At 37.3% G+C, this 21903-nt stretch overlaps 1 protein-coding gene across 2 annotated transcripts in view; it reads right to left on the bottom strand.

Annotated features, from left to right (window-relative positions):
* The window catches only part of PGR (progesterone receptor), a 115515-nt gene that overhangs the window by 38897 nt on the left and 54715 nt on the right, over nucleotides 1-21903 (bottom strand). For both annotated transcript variants that reach the window (XM_040257872.1, XM_040257873.1), the window contains exon 3: nucleotides 20878-20994. In XM_040257872.1, coding sequence (XP_040113806.1) covers nucleotides 20878-20994 — 117 coding nt within the window. The remainder of the gene's footprint in view (nucleotides 1-20877; nucleotides 20995-21903) is intronic.

Below are 21903 nucleotides of genomic sequence, written 5' to 3'. Positions count from 1 at the left end.
CACAGCTATACTCTCTTTATATGTGTCTGCATCTATTCATATCTTTATGCCATGTATATATGGAACAGTTGCAAATGTATAACTCCTGATTCAACTTTCTCAGGGAACTCGAGACTCAACTATCTTACTTACTATTCAGCATTTTTGCTTGTATATCTAATACCACCCTCCCCAAGACTTAATGTTTTTAAAGCAAACTTTGATACACCTGTCCCCAAATTGAAGCTTCCATTTTTCAATTCCATTTACATTCTTGCTATGGAAAACCTCTGGTGTCATCCTTGCTATGTCACTTCTTCTCTCACTTCATATCCAATTCATCAGCAGATCCTGGTGCATTACTATGAAGTAATAATCCAAATCCAATCATTTCTCCCCATTTCCACTTCTTCCACCATCGTTTAAGCCACCGTCATCAGAGCTGTACTACTGCAACATGTGCTGGCTGATCTCCCAGCTTTCATCCTTGTACCTCCACAGTCTATTCTCTACTCAGCTGAATGGGCCTTTCAAAACTTCAATCATGTACACACTGCTATGATTAAAATAAAATGCTTTTCCATGGGGGAAAAAAATTTCATTTGGATTATTTCACTCCTTGCTCAATACGCTCAGTGGCTACTCATCCTACTTAGAATGAAGTCCAAATTCTTTATCAAACTCTACAAAGCCCAATATCATTCTGCAAAAAGAGGGTCTCTTACAGTGTCCCCAGCTCCATCCACCTGATGCCCATGTTCTTGGAACTCGCTGAGTTCTGAGGAACTTGCTTCTGTTCCTGCCTCAGGCCTTTATTCTGTTTCCCTTACCTGAAATGGTCTTTCACCTAAATATGTGCAAGATTCACTTCTCATTTCATTTAGATTTATGCCCAACTAGCACTTGACCGAAATTCCTTGGTGGCTCAGTGGTAAAGAAGCCATTTGCCAATGCAAGCGATGCAGGTTCAATACTGGGTTCAGAAGAGCCCCTGGAGAAGCAAATGGCAACCCACTCTAGTTTTCTTGGCTGGGAAATCTCATGGACAGAGGAGCCTGGAGCACTAGAGTCCATGGGGTTGCAAAGAGTCAGATACAACTTAGTGACTAAACAACAACCATAACCACTTTATCAGATAGGCTATTCTTTCTCATTCTTTAATTAGATATTTGTAACATATATATCCACAGTGTACAAAAGTGTCAGTAGCTCAGTCGTGTCTGACTCTTTGTGACCCCATGGATTGCAGCCAGGCTCCTATGTCCATGGAATTCTCCAGGCAAGAATACTGGAGTGGGTTGCCATTTTCCTTCTCTAGGCAGTATACAAAGAATCCCTTAAATCAGAGAGAAAGACATAAAAAGACATTTTACAGAGGAAGAAAAAAATAAAAACAGGGAACAAAAATACAATTGATCTCATTAGTAACTACAGCAATGCAAGTTATGGTCACTGTGAAATACAACCTATCCAGCGTGGCAAAGACACAAAAATAAGAACTTTCATACAGAGCTGATATGGGATGTGAATTGGTATAACTATTTTGAAAACAGTTTGGCACTATCTAGTAAAACCAAGATGAACATATATTATAATCAGGTGCATACCTTACCTATAGAAACTCTTGCAAATGAGCACTAGAAGACTCAAGAATGTTCACAGCTGCACTGTATGCAATAGCCTTCAAAGTGAAAACGTACATAAGAATATATTGTTAAGGGACACATAGATAATCAGAAAGCCTAACAGAATTATACAATAGAACGAAAAACCTAAAATTAAAGCTAGAAGTTTCCTGGAAAAACTGAAAGGACCAGGAGGAAATACACAATCAGTTTCAAGAGCATCGGCAATAAACTTTCCTAAGCCAGATGAATTCATATGTGGATTTTCATTACATTGTTTCATATACGTCATATGCATTATATGCATAAATTGTTGTATATCAATAACATATTTTATAGTAAAATTATGACATTCAAAGAGGATGCAAAGAAAGGATAAAGTCAGTTCAGTTCAGTTCAGTCGTTCAGTCATGTCCAACTCTTTGTGACTCCATAGACTGCAACATGCCAGGCTTACTTGTCCATCACCAATTCCCGGAGCTTGCTCAAACTCATGTCCATCAAGTCACTGAGGCCATCCAACCATCTCATCCTCTGTCGTCCCCTTCTCCTCCCACCTTCAATCTTTCCTAGCATCAGGGTCTTTTCAAATGAGTCAGCTCTTCACATCAGGTGGCTAATGTATTGGAGTTTCAGCTTTAGCATCAGTCCTTCCAAAGAATGTTCAGGACTGATTTTCTTTAGGATGGACTGATTGGATTTCCCTGCAGTCCAAGGGATTCTCAAGAGTCTTCTCCAACACCACAGTTCAAAAGCATCAATTCTTCAGTGCTCATCTTTCTTTATAGTCCAAATCTCACATCCATACATGACCACTGAAAAAACCATAGCCTTGACTAGACGGACATTTGTTGACAAAGTAATGTCTCTGCTTTTTAATATGCTGTCTAGGTTGGTCATAATTTTCCTTCCAAGGAGCAACCATCTTTTAATTTCATGGTAGCAGTCACCATCTGCAGTGATTTTGGAGCCCAAGAAAATAAAGTCTGTCACTGTTTTCACTGTTTCCTCATCTATTTGCCATGAAGTGATGGGACCGGATGCCATGATCTTAGTTTTCTAAATGTTGAGTTAAAGATACAATACTGTAAAATTATTCTTGAAGTATACATAACTGAATCCAAATAGAGGCTATTACCATGAGAAGGAATTTATAAGATAAGTATTAAGAAAGGTCTTGAGAGAGAGAAGATATGTAAGAGTGGGGAAGAGAAGGAACAAAAGATCATGAATTTGTCTGCTGCTGCTGCTGCTGCGTCGCTTCCGTCATGTCCGACTCTGTGCGACCCCATAGACGGCAGCCCACCAAGCTCCCCCGTCCCTGGGATTCTCCAAGCAAGAACACTGGAGTGGGTTGTCATTTCCTTCTGCAATGCACGAAAGTGAAAACTGAAAGTGAAGTCGCTCAGTCATGTCCAACTCTTAGCGACCCCATGGACTGCAGCCTATCAGGCTCCTCTGCCCATGGGATTTTCCAGGCAAGAGTACTGGAGTAGGGTGCCATTGCCTTCTCCGATGAACTTGTCTAGTATATGTTAATAAGACAATTGGTTAAATGATCAGTCACAGTTACTGTTTAATTGTTATATAATAACAGAGGAATATAGACTTCATTATGACATCAGGATGGGATGTAAGCATAAGCAAACTGGGAAAGCAGAGTCAAACTTACAATTTAACAAGGAGGATTGAATAGGGAAAATAAAATGAAGAGAAATGTGACCAAGCCAGCAAAGTTTTCATCAGAAATGCAAAAAAATATAGAAAAATAAGCTGAAAATTAAAAGATGAGAAAAGATGAACCAGGAAAATACAAAATATGGCAAGTAGAAGTAACAATATTAATAATGAAATACTTAACTTCTAGATAAAATGACTATAGAAAATTGAAAGGACTACTAATAATCTATCAAAGCACTGAGATAATTAAGTTACATGGCTAGAAAGAACATGTTTATAAAAATCACTAGATTTATTGCTTCCAATAATTGCCACTTGAAAAATAGAAAATATTCTATCACAAGGGATAAAGTTTACAAAATATTCAAGAATATATTGAAGAAAAGCATAGGACCTGTATTAAAATTGTAAAATTCTATCATAGGACCCACAAAACATGTGAATTAATGAAAAGGCATGTACACCTGAATTGAAAACCTTAAAGTGTCAATATGTCCAAATTAATACATACATTTTATACTGCTTCAATCAAAATCTAATAATTTTTAGAATTAGGAATGATGGTTTTACTGTTCACTTAGAAGAATAAATCAGTAGTCATATACAGCTGTGAGAGCTGGACCATAAAGAAGGGTGGATACTGAAGAACTGGTGCTTTCAAACTGTGGTGCTGGAGAAGACTCTTGAGAGTCCCTTGGACTGCAAGGAGATCCAACCAGTCCATCCTAAGGGAAATCAACCCTGAGTATTTGAAAGGACTAATGCTGAAGCTGAAGCTCCAATATTTTGGCTACCTGATGGGGTTGCAAAGAGTCAGACTCAACTGAGTGAACGAACAACAACAACTAGAAGAATAAATGTGTGTGATAGTCGACAAGAGAATTTCATTAAAAGAGCAACTGTGATTTTAATATATGCCATGCTATGTATTAAAATTTACAATAATACTGCTAAGTCACTTCAGTCATGTCTAACTCTGTGCGACCCCATAGACGGCAGCCCACCAGGCTGCCCCGTCCCTGAGATTCTCCAGGCAAGAATACTGGAGTGGGTTGCCATCTCCTTCTCCAATGCATGAAAGTGAAAAGTGAAAGTGAAGTCGCTCAGTCGTGTCCGACTCTTAGCGACCCCATGGACTGCAGCCCACCAGGCTCCTCCATCCATGGGATTTTCCAGGCAAGAGTACCACCATAACCCAAACTATTAAATTATTAATAGTTTCAGGGAATAGATATATAGATCATGAGAATAGAATGTAGAACCCAGGAACACTTAGGAAATTCATGCAGTACACCTTAATATATGTTAAAAGTAGTGAGTGAGAGGACCTCCACTTGGGCTCATGATGACTACAGGGAAAGCAGAGAACATAAGTCCTTTAGTCCATTTTCATAACAGAATGGCAACAGACAACTGAATCAGGACTATGTGGTCATACCAACTACTTAACCCCATGACTTAGTCTTCTCAATCTGAGGGGCAAACCAGACAAGAGGTAGAGAGCGAAGCAACAGAAAACTGAGAATTAACTTTTGGAGTTACTGGTCATATTTGACTGAGCAGAGGCAAATGAACAGTAACCTTTTATGCCTTCAAACCTGCTTCCCTGTTTTATTTTTTCTTAATATTTATCATCTTCCATCAGGATATAATACTTTATCTTATGTAACTATTTTGATAATCATCTCTGCCTCAACTAAAAGATAAGCTCCTTACTGAAAGCATAGTACTTGCATAGTACTACACAATCATTGTATTGAACAAAGTAACAGCTGCATAGCAACAAACCAATTTGTTTGCCACAAGGGCTTGAACAATAATTTGGCTTCCTGCCATATTACTTCCACTTCTTGAATAATAGGAAGAACTCTAAGTGGAATTTCCCTTTAGTAAAAGATACCGTCTAGGCAGAAAATGTATATTTTACAGTAGAATGTTTGGGTTCACATTTGCCTGCAAACCATCTGTTGACAATCTTTCTAAAGTACCTACATTTATCTCCCTAAACACTGTCTCTCTCTTTCCATATCAAACCAAACAGCTGAGACTTCATATTTTCTAGCTCATATTATAAATGGATAGTCAAACAAGGAAGGAAAACAAGGAGAACCGGCTAGCAATTACTAAGTCCAATAGCAGGCCAAGTTAGAATTATGTAGACTTAAATGTGAAGTAAATAGCAAGGATATTTGGAATCTAAGCAAAAATATTTTCAGAAATGATAAAAAGGGAATGTAAAACCAGAAATCAGATGACTACAAAGTAGAGGAAGAATTGTAGGAAATGGCCTTATGTAATCCTTTCACTGGATTTCAAAGAAAGAGTGCATCTAAGTTTCATGAAATCAAAGAATAGAAACAAAAACATTAAATAAAAGATGAAATTAATTGCAAAAAAGAATGAGATAAAATGGGAGATGACAGAGAAAAAGCTTTAAAAAATAAAGAAAAATTAGTTTATAAAAACAATTTCTACACATTAACAACAAACTATCAGAAATAGAAATTAAGGAAACAATCTCATTTTGTGGCATCTATTTGTAAATGATATGATGGATACGGGGTTAATATCCAACGAATACAAACAGCTCCAACTCAACATTTAAAAAAAGGACAAACAAGCAAACAACCCCATTAAAAAATGGGCGTGTCTCACTCTTTGCGACCCCATGGACTATACAGTCCCTGGAATTGTCCAGGCCAGAATACTGGAGTGGGTAGTCTTTCCCTTCTCCAGGGGATCTTCCCAACCCAGAGATCAAACCCAGGTCTCCCGCATTGCAGGAGGATTCTTTACCAGTTGAGCCACAATGGAAGCTCAAAAATGGAGAGAACTAAACAGACGTGTTTCCAAAGAGAAAATGTAGATGTCCAACAGGCATATAAGAAGACGCTCAGCATCATTAACCATTGCGGAAATGCAATTCAAAACCACAGTGAGGTATCATCTCAAACCTGTCAAAATGGCGATCATCAAAAAAAAAACCAAAAAAACACAAATAAATGTTGGCAAGGATGTGGAGAAAATGGAATACTCAGACACTGTTGGTGGGGATGTAAACTGGAGCAGTCACTGTGGAAAACAGCATGAAGTTGTCTCAACAACTAAAAATAGAACTATCACATAACCCAGCAATTCTACTCTTGAGTATATATATATGAAAAAACCCAAATACACTAATTCAAGAAGTTCCATGTACCCAATGTTCACAGTAGAATTATTTACAATTGCTAAGATATGTGTCCATCAACAGATGAATGGATAAAGAAGATGTAGTACATATATATAATGGAATACTACTCAGCTATAAATAAGAAAGAAATATTAACATTTGCAGCAACATGGATGGACTTGGAGGGTATTATGCTAAGTGAAATAAGTCAGAGAGAGAAAGACAAACACTGGATGATATCACTTACGTGTGAAATCTAAGAAGTACAACAAACCAGTGAAAACAACAAAAAAGAAACGTAATCCCAGATATGAAGAATAAACTAGTGGTTACTAGTGGGAAGAGAAAAGGCAAAAGGAGAAACATGGGGTAGGAGATTAAGACGTACAAATTAGTATGTATAAAATGAACTATGAGGATACATTGCAAAACAGGGGTAGTGTAGCCAATTTCATAGTAACTATAGATGGAATATAACCTTTAAAAACTGTGAATCATTATACTATACACCTGTAACTGACATTGTATTGTACATTAACTATACATAGATAGAAAATAAATTAAAAATATAAATAAAATCACTGTAGATTTTAAAACCTGTCATAAGAATAAGAAAGGAGAACTGCCAGTGTAAAAACTAAACCACAGACATGAAGATTTTGAGAAAAATTGTCAAATGAAGTTTCAAAGGATTAAAATGTTAATGGAGAAAAGAAGGTAGATACAGAAGACAGATAAATAGAGAATCAACATATAGATTATTCTTGGGGATCATGAAAAAGGGAAAGAAAAAATGAAACAGGAAAAAAGATTCAAAGGTAATATTAAGAGAATACTTTGCTAATATCTAAGGAAACTCGAATTTTCAGACCCAGAGGAGCTTACTTTGTTTCAAGAAAATTAATAGATTAAACTAGAGCTAAATCTTGATGAAATTACAGAAAATCGAGGATTAAGAAACACACAGGAAAAAGAAGCAGATGATCAATAAAGAAAAATAAATTAGAATATCAGATTTATTTTCAGTTAAATTAGAACCCTGTAGACAATGGCACTGTATGCCCAGGAAGGGGATTGCTGGATCCCATCAGTACAGTTCAGCTCAGTTCAGTCGCTCAGTCGTGTCCGACTCTGCAACCCCATGAATCCCAGCACGCCAGGCCTCCCTGTCCATCACCATCTCCCGGAGTTCACTCAGACTCAAGTCCATCGAGTCCGTGATGCCATCCAGCCATCTCATCCTCTGTCGTCCCCTTCTCCTCCTGCCCCTAATCCCTCCCAGCATCAGAGTCTTTTCCAATGAGTCAACTCTTCGCATGAGGTGACCAAAGTACTGGAGCTTCAGCTTTATCATCAGTCCTTCCAAAGAAATCCCAGGGTTGATCTCCTTCAGAGTGGACTGGCTGGATCTCCTTGCAGTCCAAGGGACTCTCAAGAGTCTTCTCCAACACCACAGTTCAAAAGCATCAATTCTTCGGCGCTCAGCCTTCTTCACAGTCCAACTCTCACATCCATACACGATCACTGGAAAAACCATAGCCTTGACTAGACGGACCTTAGTCGGCAAAGTAATGTCTCTGCTTTTGAATATACTATCTAGGCTGGTCATAACTTTTCTTCCAAGGAGTAAGCGTCTTTTAATTTCATGGTTGAAGACACCATCTGCAGTGATTTTGGAGGCCCCCCCCCAAAAAAAAAACTCTAACACTGTTTCCACTGTTTCCCCATCTATTTCCCATGAAGTGATGGGACCGGATGCTATGATCTTCGTTTTCTGAATGTTGAGCTTTAAGCCGACTTTTTCTCTCTCCTCTTTCACTTTCATCAAGAGGGTTTTTAGCTCCTCTTCACTTTCTGCCATAAGGGTGGTGTCATCTGCATATCTTAGGTTATTGATATTTCTCCTGGCAATCTTGATTCCAGCTTGTGTTTCTTCATTTCTCATGATGTACTCTGCATATAAGTTAAATAAGCAGGGTGACAATAAACAGGCTTGACTTACTCCTTTTCCTATTTGGAACCATAAGTAGGTCTATTTTTAGTTTTTATTTTTCCTTAAAAAAAAAAAAAACCTCCATATTGTTTTACACAGAGATTACACCAATTTACATCCCCACCAAGTGTATGAGGGTTCCTTTACCTTCACACTCTCTCCAGCCTTTATTATTTGTAGATTTTTTGATGATGGTCTTCTGACCAATATGAGGTGGTACTTTTTTGTGGCTTTTACTGCATTTCTCTAATAATTAGTGATGTTGAGCATCCTTTTATGTGCCTGTTGGCCATTGGTGGAGAAATACCTATTTAGGTCTTCTGTCCTCTTTTTGATTCGATTTTTTAATATTGAGTTATATAAACTGCTTGTATATTTTGGATATTAAGCCCTTGTCAGAAGACAAAAACTCTAATTTGAAAAAAATGCAAATGTTCATAGCAGCATTATTTACAATATCCAAGACATGGATGCAACTTAAATGTCCTTCAACAGATGAATGGATAAAAAAGATGTGATACATACACACACACACACACACACACACTTTCACAGAGTGGAATACTACTCAGTCATAAAAAGAATGAAATATTGTCATTTATAGCAACATGGATGGACGTAGAGAATATTATACTAAGTGAAGTAAGTCAGAGGAAGACAAATATCTGATATCACTTATATGTGGAGTCTAAAACGTAATATAAATGAATCTAAATATACAACAGACACAAATTATAGACACAGAAAACAAATTTATGGTTACAAAAAGGAGGGAGGGATAAATTAGGAGTATGAGATTAACAGACACAAACAGCTGTACATAAAATAAATAAGTAACAAGGATTTACTGTATAGCACAGGGAACTATATTCAATATCTTATAATAACCTATAATGGAAAATACTCTAAAAAATACATGCAATTGAATCACTTTGCTATGTCACCTGAAACTAACACAATACTCTAAATCAACTACACTTCAATAAAAAAGACAATGGCATTATATACAGATTTCATGGGAAATATACACATTTCCCATGCTTTAATAGAATTTTAGTGAAGATTTGGAAGGCCATGGGAAGTAGTACATGCAGTAGGCATCTCACTTTCACCTTCCCTTTTCACCTCACTTCTGCTACGACCCTCTCTTCATCCTAAACCACACAAATTCTCCTTTTTTCCTTTGATGGACAAAATTAGCAAATATCTTTCATAACCCAGCATGCTCCTGGGGTCACAGGCTTTATCCCAAACAGCTTATCAAAGCACTTATAAAAATCAATATGAATAGGACATTCTCCTCTAAAGGAAAAAATCAAAACTCCCAAATCTTCAACTAAAGAATATTTTCAATCATTTAGAAAAAATTTTTGCCATGTAAAATATATATCATTCCTTTCAGATCATGTTCCCATGGGAAACATGGCTTGAAAACATAAGTATATACAATGACTATTTAATAACTATTATGTTAAGTAAATACCTCTATTAGCTATGACTCTGTAAATTAATTTCAATTCCAATATATCTGCATTGATTTTTCAATGGTTCCTACAAAGAAATAATGAAACACTAAAAGAAATAAGAATAGCTTTTGCATTAAAGTTAAACCCTTAGTCTGCCAATGATAGAGTTTGCACTAAATGATGTTAAGAATAAAGGCTATTTTAAGCTACCACTCAGAAATCTTTGCATGCCAGCCATTGTGCTGTATGCTTCAGATCCACATTTCATTTACCTTCCTAATAACTCTCACTATGTGGTCATAGTAGAAATGAAAACAGAGATGTGAAAAGCAGTGTAGGTGCCTGAGGTCCAGCAGCTGTTAGTGAAGAAACTGAAATCAAACTCTACTGTTCTGATGCTATACTCTTACTTCTACCTGCAAGGTATGGGGAACACAGAGGCAAAAAGTAAATGTGAAAAGTGGTCCTTTGCTGATGAAATCCCTATCGTAACTGGAAGAAGAAAATGAAAATTCTCTCTGAGAGAAACTCCCTCAATTAAGGTCACAGAGAATTTTACAAAAAATTAAAACTCATTGAGAAACCATATCCATAATCAAGGATTTATATTTAACCACCATACCAGAAGAGCACAAATATATGATGAGTTACGGGGCTCTGAAATTACTGAATACAAATATTTTCAATAGAGATTTTATAATTATTAAAGATATATGATAAGAAATGAAAACACCAGAAATGGAAATGCTAGTAAAAAGAAATAGGTAAATTTATAAATGAACCATGTAGAATGTTTAAAAAAAAAATACCATCACTAAAATGAAAGAATGGTGAACTGGAAGACAGAACTTACACAGAATATAGCCCAGAAAGATGATGAAACAGGAAAAGTGAGATATGGAAGAAATGATGAAATTACATAGAATATAGCACAGAAAGACGATGAAACAGGAAAAGTAAGATATGGAAGACACACACACTGCTGCTGCTGCTGCTGCTAAGTCGCTTCAGTCGTGTCCGACTCTGTGCAACCCCATAGGCGGCAACCCACCAGGCTCTCCTGTCCCTGGGATTCTCCAGGCAAGAACATTGGAGTGGGTTGCCATTTCCTTCTCCAAAGCATGAAAGTGAAAAGTGAAAGTGAAGTCGCTCAGTCGTGTCCGACTCTTAGCGATCCCATGGACTGCAGCCCACCAGGCTCCTCCATCCATGGGATTTTCCAGGCAAGGTACTGGAGTGGGGTGCCATTACCTTACATCTAAGAGGTAGTCTGGAGGGAGAAAGAGACAATGAAAAGGAAGGAAATATTTGAAGAACACTGGGATGGTTTCAACACTTCTGATAGTTATAGAAGACATAAATTCCCAGATTTAGAAGTTACAATGATTTCCAGTAGAACAAATAAAACTAAATTTAAAGCCAGTTATGTTAGAGGGAAATTGGAGAACCAAGTATAAAAAACATTGTCTACAAATTCAGAGAAATTATTACCTCACAGAAACAACTATTAGATACATGGGAGAATTCTCAGAAAAAAATATACATGCAAAAAGAGCAGACTAACATTAGTTAGGGGTGGTATGGATACTCACTCAGTTATGTCTGACTTTTTGTGACTCTATTATTGAGTATAGCCTGCCAGGCTCCTCTGTCCATGGAATTCTCTAGGCAAGAATACTGGAGTGGGTTGCCATTTCCTTTCCATTAGTAAGGAGTAGAGGGAAAAAAATTCAACCCTCAGTTTTATAACCAGCAAAATTATTAATTAAAAGTCCAATAGAGATATTTTCTGAAATATAAAGAGTGAATGAGTATCACAAATTCTTACAGGAGGAACTTATAAAGTTTATTTCAAAAATAAACTGGATGACTTTGTGAATTAGAAAAAAAACCAAGCAAATAGGTAAATATGTAGGTAATCTACTAGACTGAATAAAATAATACTGAGTATTATTTCTAGATCATGTTTGAAAATGAGTGCTGTTTACTTTGCTGGGCCTTTCTTTCTGCTATTTGTTTTACTTATGGCAAAATATTTTATATTGAATGGAGACACAAAATCTCACAAGATAATGCTGGACCTGTTAAGCAGAAGTAAGTGAAGAATATTATGTAGGATTCTAAAATGGAAATGTTATGACAGCCAGAATGCTTTCTGAGAATCAAATGGGGAAATAGAGGGTAAAGATCAGTAGTCAAGTAATGGTGCAAATCCTTTGACATTATGAGGATTATAATAAGCATCACGGTTGTTGTTCAGCCACTAAGTTGTATCTGACTCTTTGTGACCCCATGAACTGCAGCAGTCTAGGCTTCCCTGCTCACTATCTCCCAAAGTTTGCTCAAACTCATGTCCATTGAATCGGTGATGCCATCCAACCATCTTATCCTCTGTCACCACCTTCTCCTCCTGCCCTCAATCTTTCCCAATATTAGGGTCTTTCCCAATGCATCGGCTCTTTGCATCAGGCAGCCAAAGTATGGGAGTTTCAGCTTTAGCAACAGTCCTTCCAGTGAATATTCAGGGTTGATTTCCTTTAGGATGGACTGGTTTGATCTCCTTGCAGTCCAAGGGACTCTCAAGAGTCTTCTCTAGCACCACAGTTCAAAAGCATCAATTCTTTGGCACTCAGCCTTCTTTATGGTCGAACTCTCACATCCGTACTTGATGCTATAGTTTGGGTGAATTTACCAGCAACTACCCCTACAGTAGATTATGTCTACATACATGCAGTTACTTTGGATTAGCAAAAGGATGATGTTTCTGGGATCAGTCCACTGGGACTATGCTCTCACAACCCCTTACAGCACTGATTTAGCTTGTTTTTCCTCCTTCAGGATCTAATTCTACTGCCCATATCAAAATACTTCAAAAATGCTAGAGAATAGTAAGTATAAGATTTAAATAGGTACTTGCCAAACAAGTATATTAGAGTTGAGTTTTTAAAAGAGTAAATGTCTCCATCTTTCAAACAAGCCAGACTGCAAATAGAAGGGAATCCTTGTACACTTCAACCCTAAATTTTTACTGTGTCTAGGGAATAGGAGATACTGATAAACACAGCTGAAATGTCCAGGCTGGCAGCCACAAAAGCAGCCCTTCCAAACTCCCGTAAAACTTGAAGCAAAGAAGTGAGAATGAATACTCTAAGGAATATCCTTACCAAGTGTGTATAGGATGAAGTTTAGGGTGAACAATAAGGCAGCGACCAAAATACATTATTTAGCTGCAGGCTTCAATACACCAACGTGGAGAAGCAGTGTGAGTACTGTCTCTGCAGGGGTTGGTGATGCAAAGACTAGGGTTAGGTAGAAAAGGAGGTGCTCATCAGAGGACCATGAGAGTTCTAAAGAGGTAGGTGGCAGGCATCACCCACAGCAACTCCTGCATTAGAGAGGATAGATTTCATTTTTAAATAGTAATCAAAAGCATAGAGGAGGCATCTGAACTTCCAGAAAAGGTACTTTTCAGCGTTCCAAAGTCAAGAATTTTGGAATTCTTCAGAAAAGAAATTGAGGCTCTGTTGTCTTCAAGTGTAGAAGGAGGAGAAAACAAAACACTTTACCAGACAATCTTGCAGCCCAGAAAGTTGCAGCTCTTTGCCAAGAGAATGAAGCCGATCTAGGTGTAGGAGGAGGTAAGAGAGAAACTGCTTTCAAACATAACCTTTTAAAATTTGAGGATAAGCCTCTCTACCAACAAAACAAAACAAAAACAAACCTATAAAAATAGTCTCCAGCTTTAAAAAATCAGCAACATAACCATGCATTTAATCATTCTTTTATGTAGAAAGCTACTTATTTTTGAAAGAGCTAATTATGTTTATAATAGTTTAACATTTTTACAATAAATACAAAATACAGAGCTATATTCATTTCAGAAAAATAATTTATGAATTGTTACACAAAATGTTTTCTAAAGGAAATAAGTTAGAAGTAGAACACTTAAACGAGAAGATATATTACTGTCCTTCAGAGTATAACTATCTTTCCTACTCAGTACTGTACAGCAATGAACAAAATGCAAAAGTTCACTGTGACCCAGTGAAGGTAAGGGAAGTGAGTCATTAAAAACAAGAATCATATGCAACTCAGAGGCCAAGTAACTCAAACATAATTCTCATAACCAGACCATAGCTGCTGAAGCAAACCTGCAAATCTATGTCATGACATGTAAGAAACACTAATATTTCTGACCTTTGATATTCTATCATAAGATTTTGCTAACTCTTTTAAATATTTTCACGTTCTCTCTTTTTCACTGAGGCAAAATTGATATATTCGTTTTAGACGTATCACAGAATGATTTATTATTGTGTATATTGTGAAATGATCATGGCAATAAAGTCTAGTTAATATCCATCTCATACATAGCTACTAATCATTTTATTCTTGTGATAAGAATTTTAAAACCTACCTACTTAGCATCTTTAAAATATACAAGACAGCATACCATACAATATATATTATTAGCCATAGTCACCAAGTTGTACATTACATTGTTGGTTAATCGCTAAGTTGTATCCGACTCTTTTGTGACCCCAAGAACCGTAGCTCATCGGGCTTCTGCCCATGAGATTTCCCAGGAAAGAATATTTGAGTGGGTTGCCATTTACTTCTCCAGGGGATCTTCCTGACCCAGGGACTGAACCAGCATCTCATGCATTGGAAGGTGGATGCTTTACCACTGAGCCACAGGGAAAGCCCTGACTTATTAATTTCATAACTGAAACTCTGTATCTTTTGGCCATTTTCACGCATTTCACCATCCCCATTGCCTGCCACTGGGAACCGACAATTTGTCCTCTATCTCTGAGCTCATTTTTTATGGTCCACATATAAGTGAGATGATACAGTATTTATCTTTCTCTGATTTATTTCACTTAGAATAATGTCCTTAAGGTCCAACCAATCCATGTTGCCAAAAATGACATTTTTTATTGCTGAATAATATTTCACTGTGTGTATATACATACATACATACATACATATATACATATATATATATATATATATATATATATAAAATATACCTCATATTTTCTTTATCTACTCACCCATCAACAGACACTTGGGCTGTTTCCATGTCATAGCTATTGTAAATAATGTTGCATTGAAAAGGTTAACTTCTAAATGGGAGAAAATATTTGCAAATCATATATCTAATTGAAAAGTAGGTAAAGGATCTAAATAGGCATTTTTCCAAAGAAGACATAGAGATGGCCAAGAACAGGTGCTCAATATCACTAATATCAGGGTAGTGCAAATTAAAACCACACTGAGACATTACCTCACACCTGTCACGATGCCTATCATCAAAAAGACAAGAAATCACAAGTTTTGATGAGGATGTGGAGAAAAGGGAACTCTCATGCACTGCTGGTGGGAATTTAAATTGGAAAAACAGCATGGAAGTTTTCAAATAAACTAAAAATAGAACTACCATATGATCCCGTAATGTCATTTCTAGGTATTTATCTGAAGAAAAAAAACTAACTAGAAAATACATGTTCATTGCAGCATTGTTTACAATAGTCAATGTTCTCTTCTATTTCATCTATTGTTATTCCAATGACTCTATATTAGCATTTGGTCCTATCACTTCATGGCAAATAGATGGGGAAACAATGAAAACAGTGACAGACTTTATTTTCTTGGGCTCCAAAATCACTACAGATGGTGACTGCAGCCATGAAATTAAGAGATGCTTGCTCCTTGGAAGAAAAGCTATGACAAACCTAGACAGCATATTAAAAAGCAGAGACATCACTTTTCTGACAAATGTCCATCTTGTCAAGGCTATGGTTTTTCCAGTAGTCATGTACTAGAACTGGACAATAAAAAAGGCTGAGAGCTGAAAAATTGATGCTTTTGAATCGTGGTGTTGAAGACTCTTGAGAGTCCCTTGGACTGCAAGGAGATCCAATCAGTCCATCCTAAAAGAAATCAGTCCTGAATATTCATTGGAACGACTGATGCTGAAGCTGAAACTCCAATACTTAGGCCACCTGATGCGAAGAGCTGACTCGTTTGAAAACACCCTGATGCTGGGAAAGATTGAAGGTGGGAAGAGAAGGGTACGACAGAGGATGAGATGGTTGGATGGCATCACTGACTCAATGGACATGAGTTTGAGCAAGCTCTGGGAGATGGTGAAGGACAGAGAAGCCTGGTGTGCTGCGGTCCATGGGGTCACAAAGAGCTGGACACAACTAAGCGACTGAACAACAACTACATTAGGAATGCAAAACCTCAGAAAAGTGACAAACAGGAAGAAGAAAAGAAGGAAGGATGCATGGAAAGAAGGGAGGGAGAGAACACAGGCTCTGTTTTCAGTAGTGTCAAGGCAATTATTACTTCAGTGAAGCTCTTCTAATTATTGAAGAATTGAACTTTGAGCAATTCTCATCATAATGGAAAAGAAATTCTCATTCTCAAAAGACCACAAGTACATCCTCCCTTACTCCAGAATTTTAACACAGGGCTAGCAATTAGAATCTGATCCAGTGAATTTACTACCTTCTTCCTGGTTTCCAGGAGTTGGATTACTGACTCCCAGACCCTTGCCACTGACTCTCCCAGGAAGAACAACATCAGGACAGACATAAAAGAGTGTGCTGCCAGCTTCTTTCTAATAAACCTCTGTGAAGAGCCACTTATGAAATAATTAAATGGTATTTCCCAGTTTGTGATGATGACCACAGGATTTAAAGAGTATCTGATGGGAAAAAAAGAGGCAAAGAATTTTGATATATACTAAGTTCCAGGGGTTAGAACTCCTGTTTTTAAGTGTTAGATACCATTGTGAATAAACCTTTTAAGCATCAAAATTTTAAAAGTACAATTCAGAGGGCCAAGAAAAGCCAATAATTTGGAAAAAGTGTAATTTAGGGAGACTTATTCTCCCAGGTATTGAAACACAGTTTGAGAGCTATACCACTTTAGAGTGTATGGTAGTGGTTCAGGTATAAACAATGGAACAGATCAGAGAAACCAGGAAGAGAAGTAAATACATATGGAAATTTGATATACATCAGGTATAGCACTACAAGTTCCAGTGGAATTTGTAACTGGAATTTGTAACAATATAAATATTATAAAATATTTATATTTCAGTAAGGAAATAAAAAGAAATAAGTATCATTAATATATAATTTGATAGTAGTACATATGTATAATTTACTTGTGAATAGATCTGAGGCAGTGTAGAGGCTCAGAACATTTTTACTTCTATAGGACTGCAGTATCAAAAAATACTGAAAACCATTTATCGGTAAATGTGCTCTGGCAACTGGTTATCCATATAGAAAATAAAGTTTCATTCTTGTCTCCCTACAGAAAAAAAAACTTTATGGAAATTAAGGACTTGAGTATAAAAATACACTTTTAAGATTTTAGATGATTTTCAGTAAATTATCTACACAATTTCAGGGCTAAGAAACATAAAAGGAGAATACTGACACACGTGATCATATAAAAATTAGAAAAAAGATATTATAAACAAGGTAAAAAGTCAAGACATAGATTGTATATAGCTAATAAAGAATTAGGAGAGTACAGAGGTAAGTTGTATCAATCAGTAACAAAAAAGATACTACCGTTGAAAAATGGCCAATAACTATGGATAGCTAAATCACAGAACAGGAAGTACAAGCGGCCAATAAATATAGCAATATTTGTTCTCACCATATCTAGGACACACAAATTAAAACAAAATTAGATATCAATTTTAGGACCATCAAATTAGAAGAATTTAAAAGGTTGAAGGTACAGGTAAGGGTACATAACATCGTAACAACAAGAGCTCTCAATCATCAGTAGAAGCAAAGTCTCTGGAGGGTAATTTGGTGATTAGGTAACAGTAAGTTTAAAGGTACACAATATCTCAGTGAACCAGAAATTGATTAACTTTCTAGATATACAGCCTAGAGAACTTCTCAATCGATACACACAAGTCATAGGTACAAGGATGTTTGGTGCTGCTGACCCTGCTCTGATGCTGCTTTACGCTCTGTCCCTAGACTCAAACCCACCCCCTGCATCCTGGTTCCGAGTCTTCTCTGAAGTTCTCTTCTCCTCATCACTCTGTTTCTTACTGAGCATCTATCTTGTTGCTGGTTGGAACCCCCAAATCTCTCTTCTGAACAAACTCGAGTTTCTCAGTGGCTAGGTGTCTTATCATTTTTACACTGGTCCATCGTAAATCACTTTTCCATTATAACAGTTAAGACCAGTAAAATAAATTCAGTCATGGAATGCAAGACTGCTTAAAGGGCTAGCACCCTTCCTCAAAATGAAAAACACTACATGAAACCACATCCCCTTTGCCTCCTCCAAACACTCTTTCTTGTGTTCTAGTGATGACTACATTGGACCTTATAGTCAAGAATGCATGCAAGTACGTTGTGTGCTAAGTCAAGTCCAACTCTTTGCAGCCCCATGGACTGTAGCCTGCCAGGCTCCTCTGTCCATGTGACCTTTCAGGCAAGAATACCAGTGTGATATCTCACTGTAGTTTTGATTTGCATTTCTCTAATAATGAGTTGAGGTTTGACAGAAAACAGCAAAATTCTGTAAAGCAATTACCCTTCAATAAAAAATAAATAAATTAAAAAAAAAAAGAATACCAGAGTGGGTTGCCATTTCCTTCTCCAGGGGATCTTCCTGACTCATGGATCAAACCACTGTCTCTTATGTCTCCTGCATTGGCAGGCAGATTCTGACTTTAAAATAAAAATCACAAATATTTAGTGAGCACTTCTTAAACAAGCACTTTGGTGCTGAAACACTAAAATGAAATTCCTGTTGGTAAACAATTCAAACTTGAATTAGGAGAAATCGTTGAATGGGATACAAGTAAATAGTTATAAAACAAGGAAGGAAGTACAAAGAAGAATGTAAATACAAGAAACTGTGGGAGGAGAAAGAGAAAGTGAATTTTCAGTCCCTAATGTGGGCTGGGATGAGGGGGAACTGCTGGGTCTCATTACTCGCACTTGGGTCAGTTCAGTCTCCCATTGGAAGGGCAGGAATGCAGAAGTAAGTAGTGCAAGGTCCAATCCAGGCTGACTCAAGGATGCTCAGCCTCCCCAGACATGAAAAGCACTACATTAAACTGTCCCCACCCCTACCTCTGCAGTGACTAGGGAGACGGGACGATTTCACAAAAAATATGATGCTTGAACTTAATGTGAAGGAAATACAACAATTCACAGGGAGTTGAAGAACACCACAGGCAAAAGTCAAAAGGGGGCAAAGACAGGTGAGTGTTGGTGACTGGAGGGTAGGGTTCCCCCAGGACTGGTGGGAGAAGGGCTTAGAAAAAGAGAGGGCAACTACTCAGTGAGGAAAGGGCTGGGGTGCTGCACTTAGAAATGTGGGCTCTATTCCATGGATGGTCCAGTTTGTCAGAAAGATCACTGGTTCCACTGCATACAGAACAGAGTTCAACCTCCAGAACCCAGCTGGCCCAAGGTAACTTTCAAGCTTCATTTATTGTTCCCACTAAACAACTGACTTTCCAGAAAAATCATCACTGCAATGCATCATGTTTTTCATTGTAAATACTTTTCTCCTTTTCCATTAATAATGTTTGTATTCATTCTTTGATAGCCTCCTCTCGGAAGCTTTTGCCAGCTCCCTCAGATAGAGTTAATTCATTCCTTTATCTGCATAATAATGTTTGGCACCACTCTTAATTCACTCACTCTTCTGTTTGACAATTATTTATTAGGGATTAGACTGTACATGTTCACAGGCTGTAGAGACAGAACTAAGCAGGGGGCTTAACACAGTGAGCAGTCAAAAAATGTTGGTCTCATACACTCCTTCTCAGAAGGTAACAGATACCATTTACGGTATATGAACTGTGGCCGGTGGTTTATTAGATATGTATTCAATAAATTATGAATTTTTAAAGCTCACTGTAGAAAAATCAGAACTACTACATCAAATTCAGGATTTTAGAGATATTACTGCTTAGGAAATGACTAAAATGAAAATAGTAATCAGAGTAAAGGGTTCAGGAGTGAAGCCCCTCTCTGAGATTCCCATTAATGAACCCTGCTTAATATACTGCATAGCATTTATCATCACCAGATATACATACATATGTATGTATATGTATATGTGTTGCTCTCCTCTGCCTAGAGTGTAAGCTCCATGAAGGCTGAGATTTGGTCCATTTTGCTCACTGTAGAACTCTCAGAACTTAAAATAGTACCTGGTAAGTATAAGGGCTCAATATTCAGTTATTTAAAGAGAATGAGGAAGGGTCATCGAAAGGGAGGGGTTGATGGAGGCAGGAAGAGATGGAGATTAATGTACTTATCCAATTCACAGAATCAGTATTTGAGCTCGAAGAGACTTCACTGCTCTCATTTTGCAGACAGAGACTGGTGCCCAGAAAGGGCTGGTGATGTACTCAAGGCCACATGATGGGGGGGAGCAGAGCCTACACTTCACCCCGTGTCACTTAACGAGAGGCTGGTGAACTTCCCATGCTGTGCTCAGTCACTTCCAGCTCTTTGTGACCCCATTCACTGTAGCCTGCCAGGCTCCTCTGTCCGTGGAATTTTCCAGGCAAGCATACTGGGGCAGGCTGCCATCTCCTGCTCGAGGGGATCTTCTTGACCCAGGGAACTAACCCGTGTCCCTTGCATCTCCTGCACTGGCAGGTGGATTCTTTACCACTGTGCCACCTGGAAAGCCCGGCCTTCCCATAATATCTACTTACAAGCAATATAGACAAATTGAAGTTTACTACGTATCTATAACAAACTTCAACCTGCTGGAAATCCACAGTGTTAATAAAATGGTATCGACTGCTTCATCCAGACACCAATAATCAAGATAGAAATAAGAAAACTAAGATTTTCTGACCCACAGTTTTATAATACAAATATCAGACAGAATTTATTAATATAAATATCAGACAGTTATTGATGAAAACCTCATCATTACCTCCAAGAACCATGCCAGCCTGACAGCACTTTCTAAGGCGACACGCTGGGCAGTTTTTTCTGCGGATTTTATCAACAATGCAATCGTTTCTTCCAGCACATAAGTAGTTATGCTGTCCTAAAAAACAAACAAAAAATAGGGAACAATTACTTAAAATATCTAAAGACTGCTGGAAAGCTTATGCAGTGACAACTAAAAAGAGGAGGGGTGCACATTAGCAAGTGCATGACTGTCTCAGCTGGCCTCTTGCTTGGCCTAGCTGAATGCTTGTAATGCTCCAACCTTGTTCAATAAACCTGCGTCTTCAGGAGCCTAAATGAGGGGAACACATCTTAGAAACTAATTCCAGAACTCCGTTAAACATCTTTTGTAAAATATTCCTGTGCATCTTATTAATGGTGTCAGCATCAGAATGTCTTTAGATCACTGTTATTTCAAGATTAGGTACATGTTGCTGACAAGCATTAGTGTGTTGACATAGTCAAGTTCTAGTAAAACCTTTTCCTTTTAATATATAAACCTTCAAGAGAACAGATATAGACAAAGAAGTCTCTGTGATAGACTTTTTAATAAAACCTATGTGCTTAATTCTTTTGGAGAATCTTGGAGCAAATTCACTCTTCAAGAATCTCATGAACTTGAATAGCATGTAAAAACTATAACTGATTATATTGACTTTACTGTCTGGTTTATCTTGGCTAAAATTAGAAAACAGGATGGAGAGAAATAGTGATAAGGGGAGAACAATTTAAAACAATGAGAAAAACTCAATGAAGGACAGGAGAGAAGAATTACAGAAGAAATAAGGGTAAAACATGACCCTGTGCTCATTTTGATGGGTTTTTGTATAAGTGGTTACTTATACCCTTCAAAAAGTCTGGGAAAAATGTTTAATATTCAACAATGATGATTATTTAAACCAAAATATGTTATATTTAATAAGGTATGGAGCAATCTAATTTATTTAGGTTAAATAAAAATGAAAAAAAAATTGTCAGCTTAGACATATAAATATTAATTAACTAG

Source organism: Oryx dammah, unplaced genomic scaffold (genome assembly GCF_014754425.2).
Source record: "Oryx dammah isolate SB20612 unplaced genomic scaffold, SCBI_Odam_1.1 HiC_scaffold_17, whole genome shotgun sequence".
Lineage (NCBI taxonomy): Eukaryota > Metazoa > Chordata > Mammalia > Artiodactyla > Bovidae > Oryx > Oryx dammah.
Note: the sequence above shows the minus strand (reverse complement) of the source record. Positions and strands in the feature narration are given on the sequence as shown.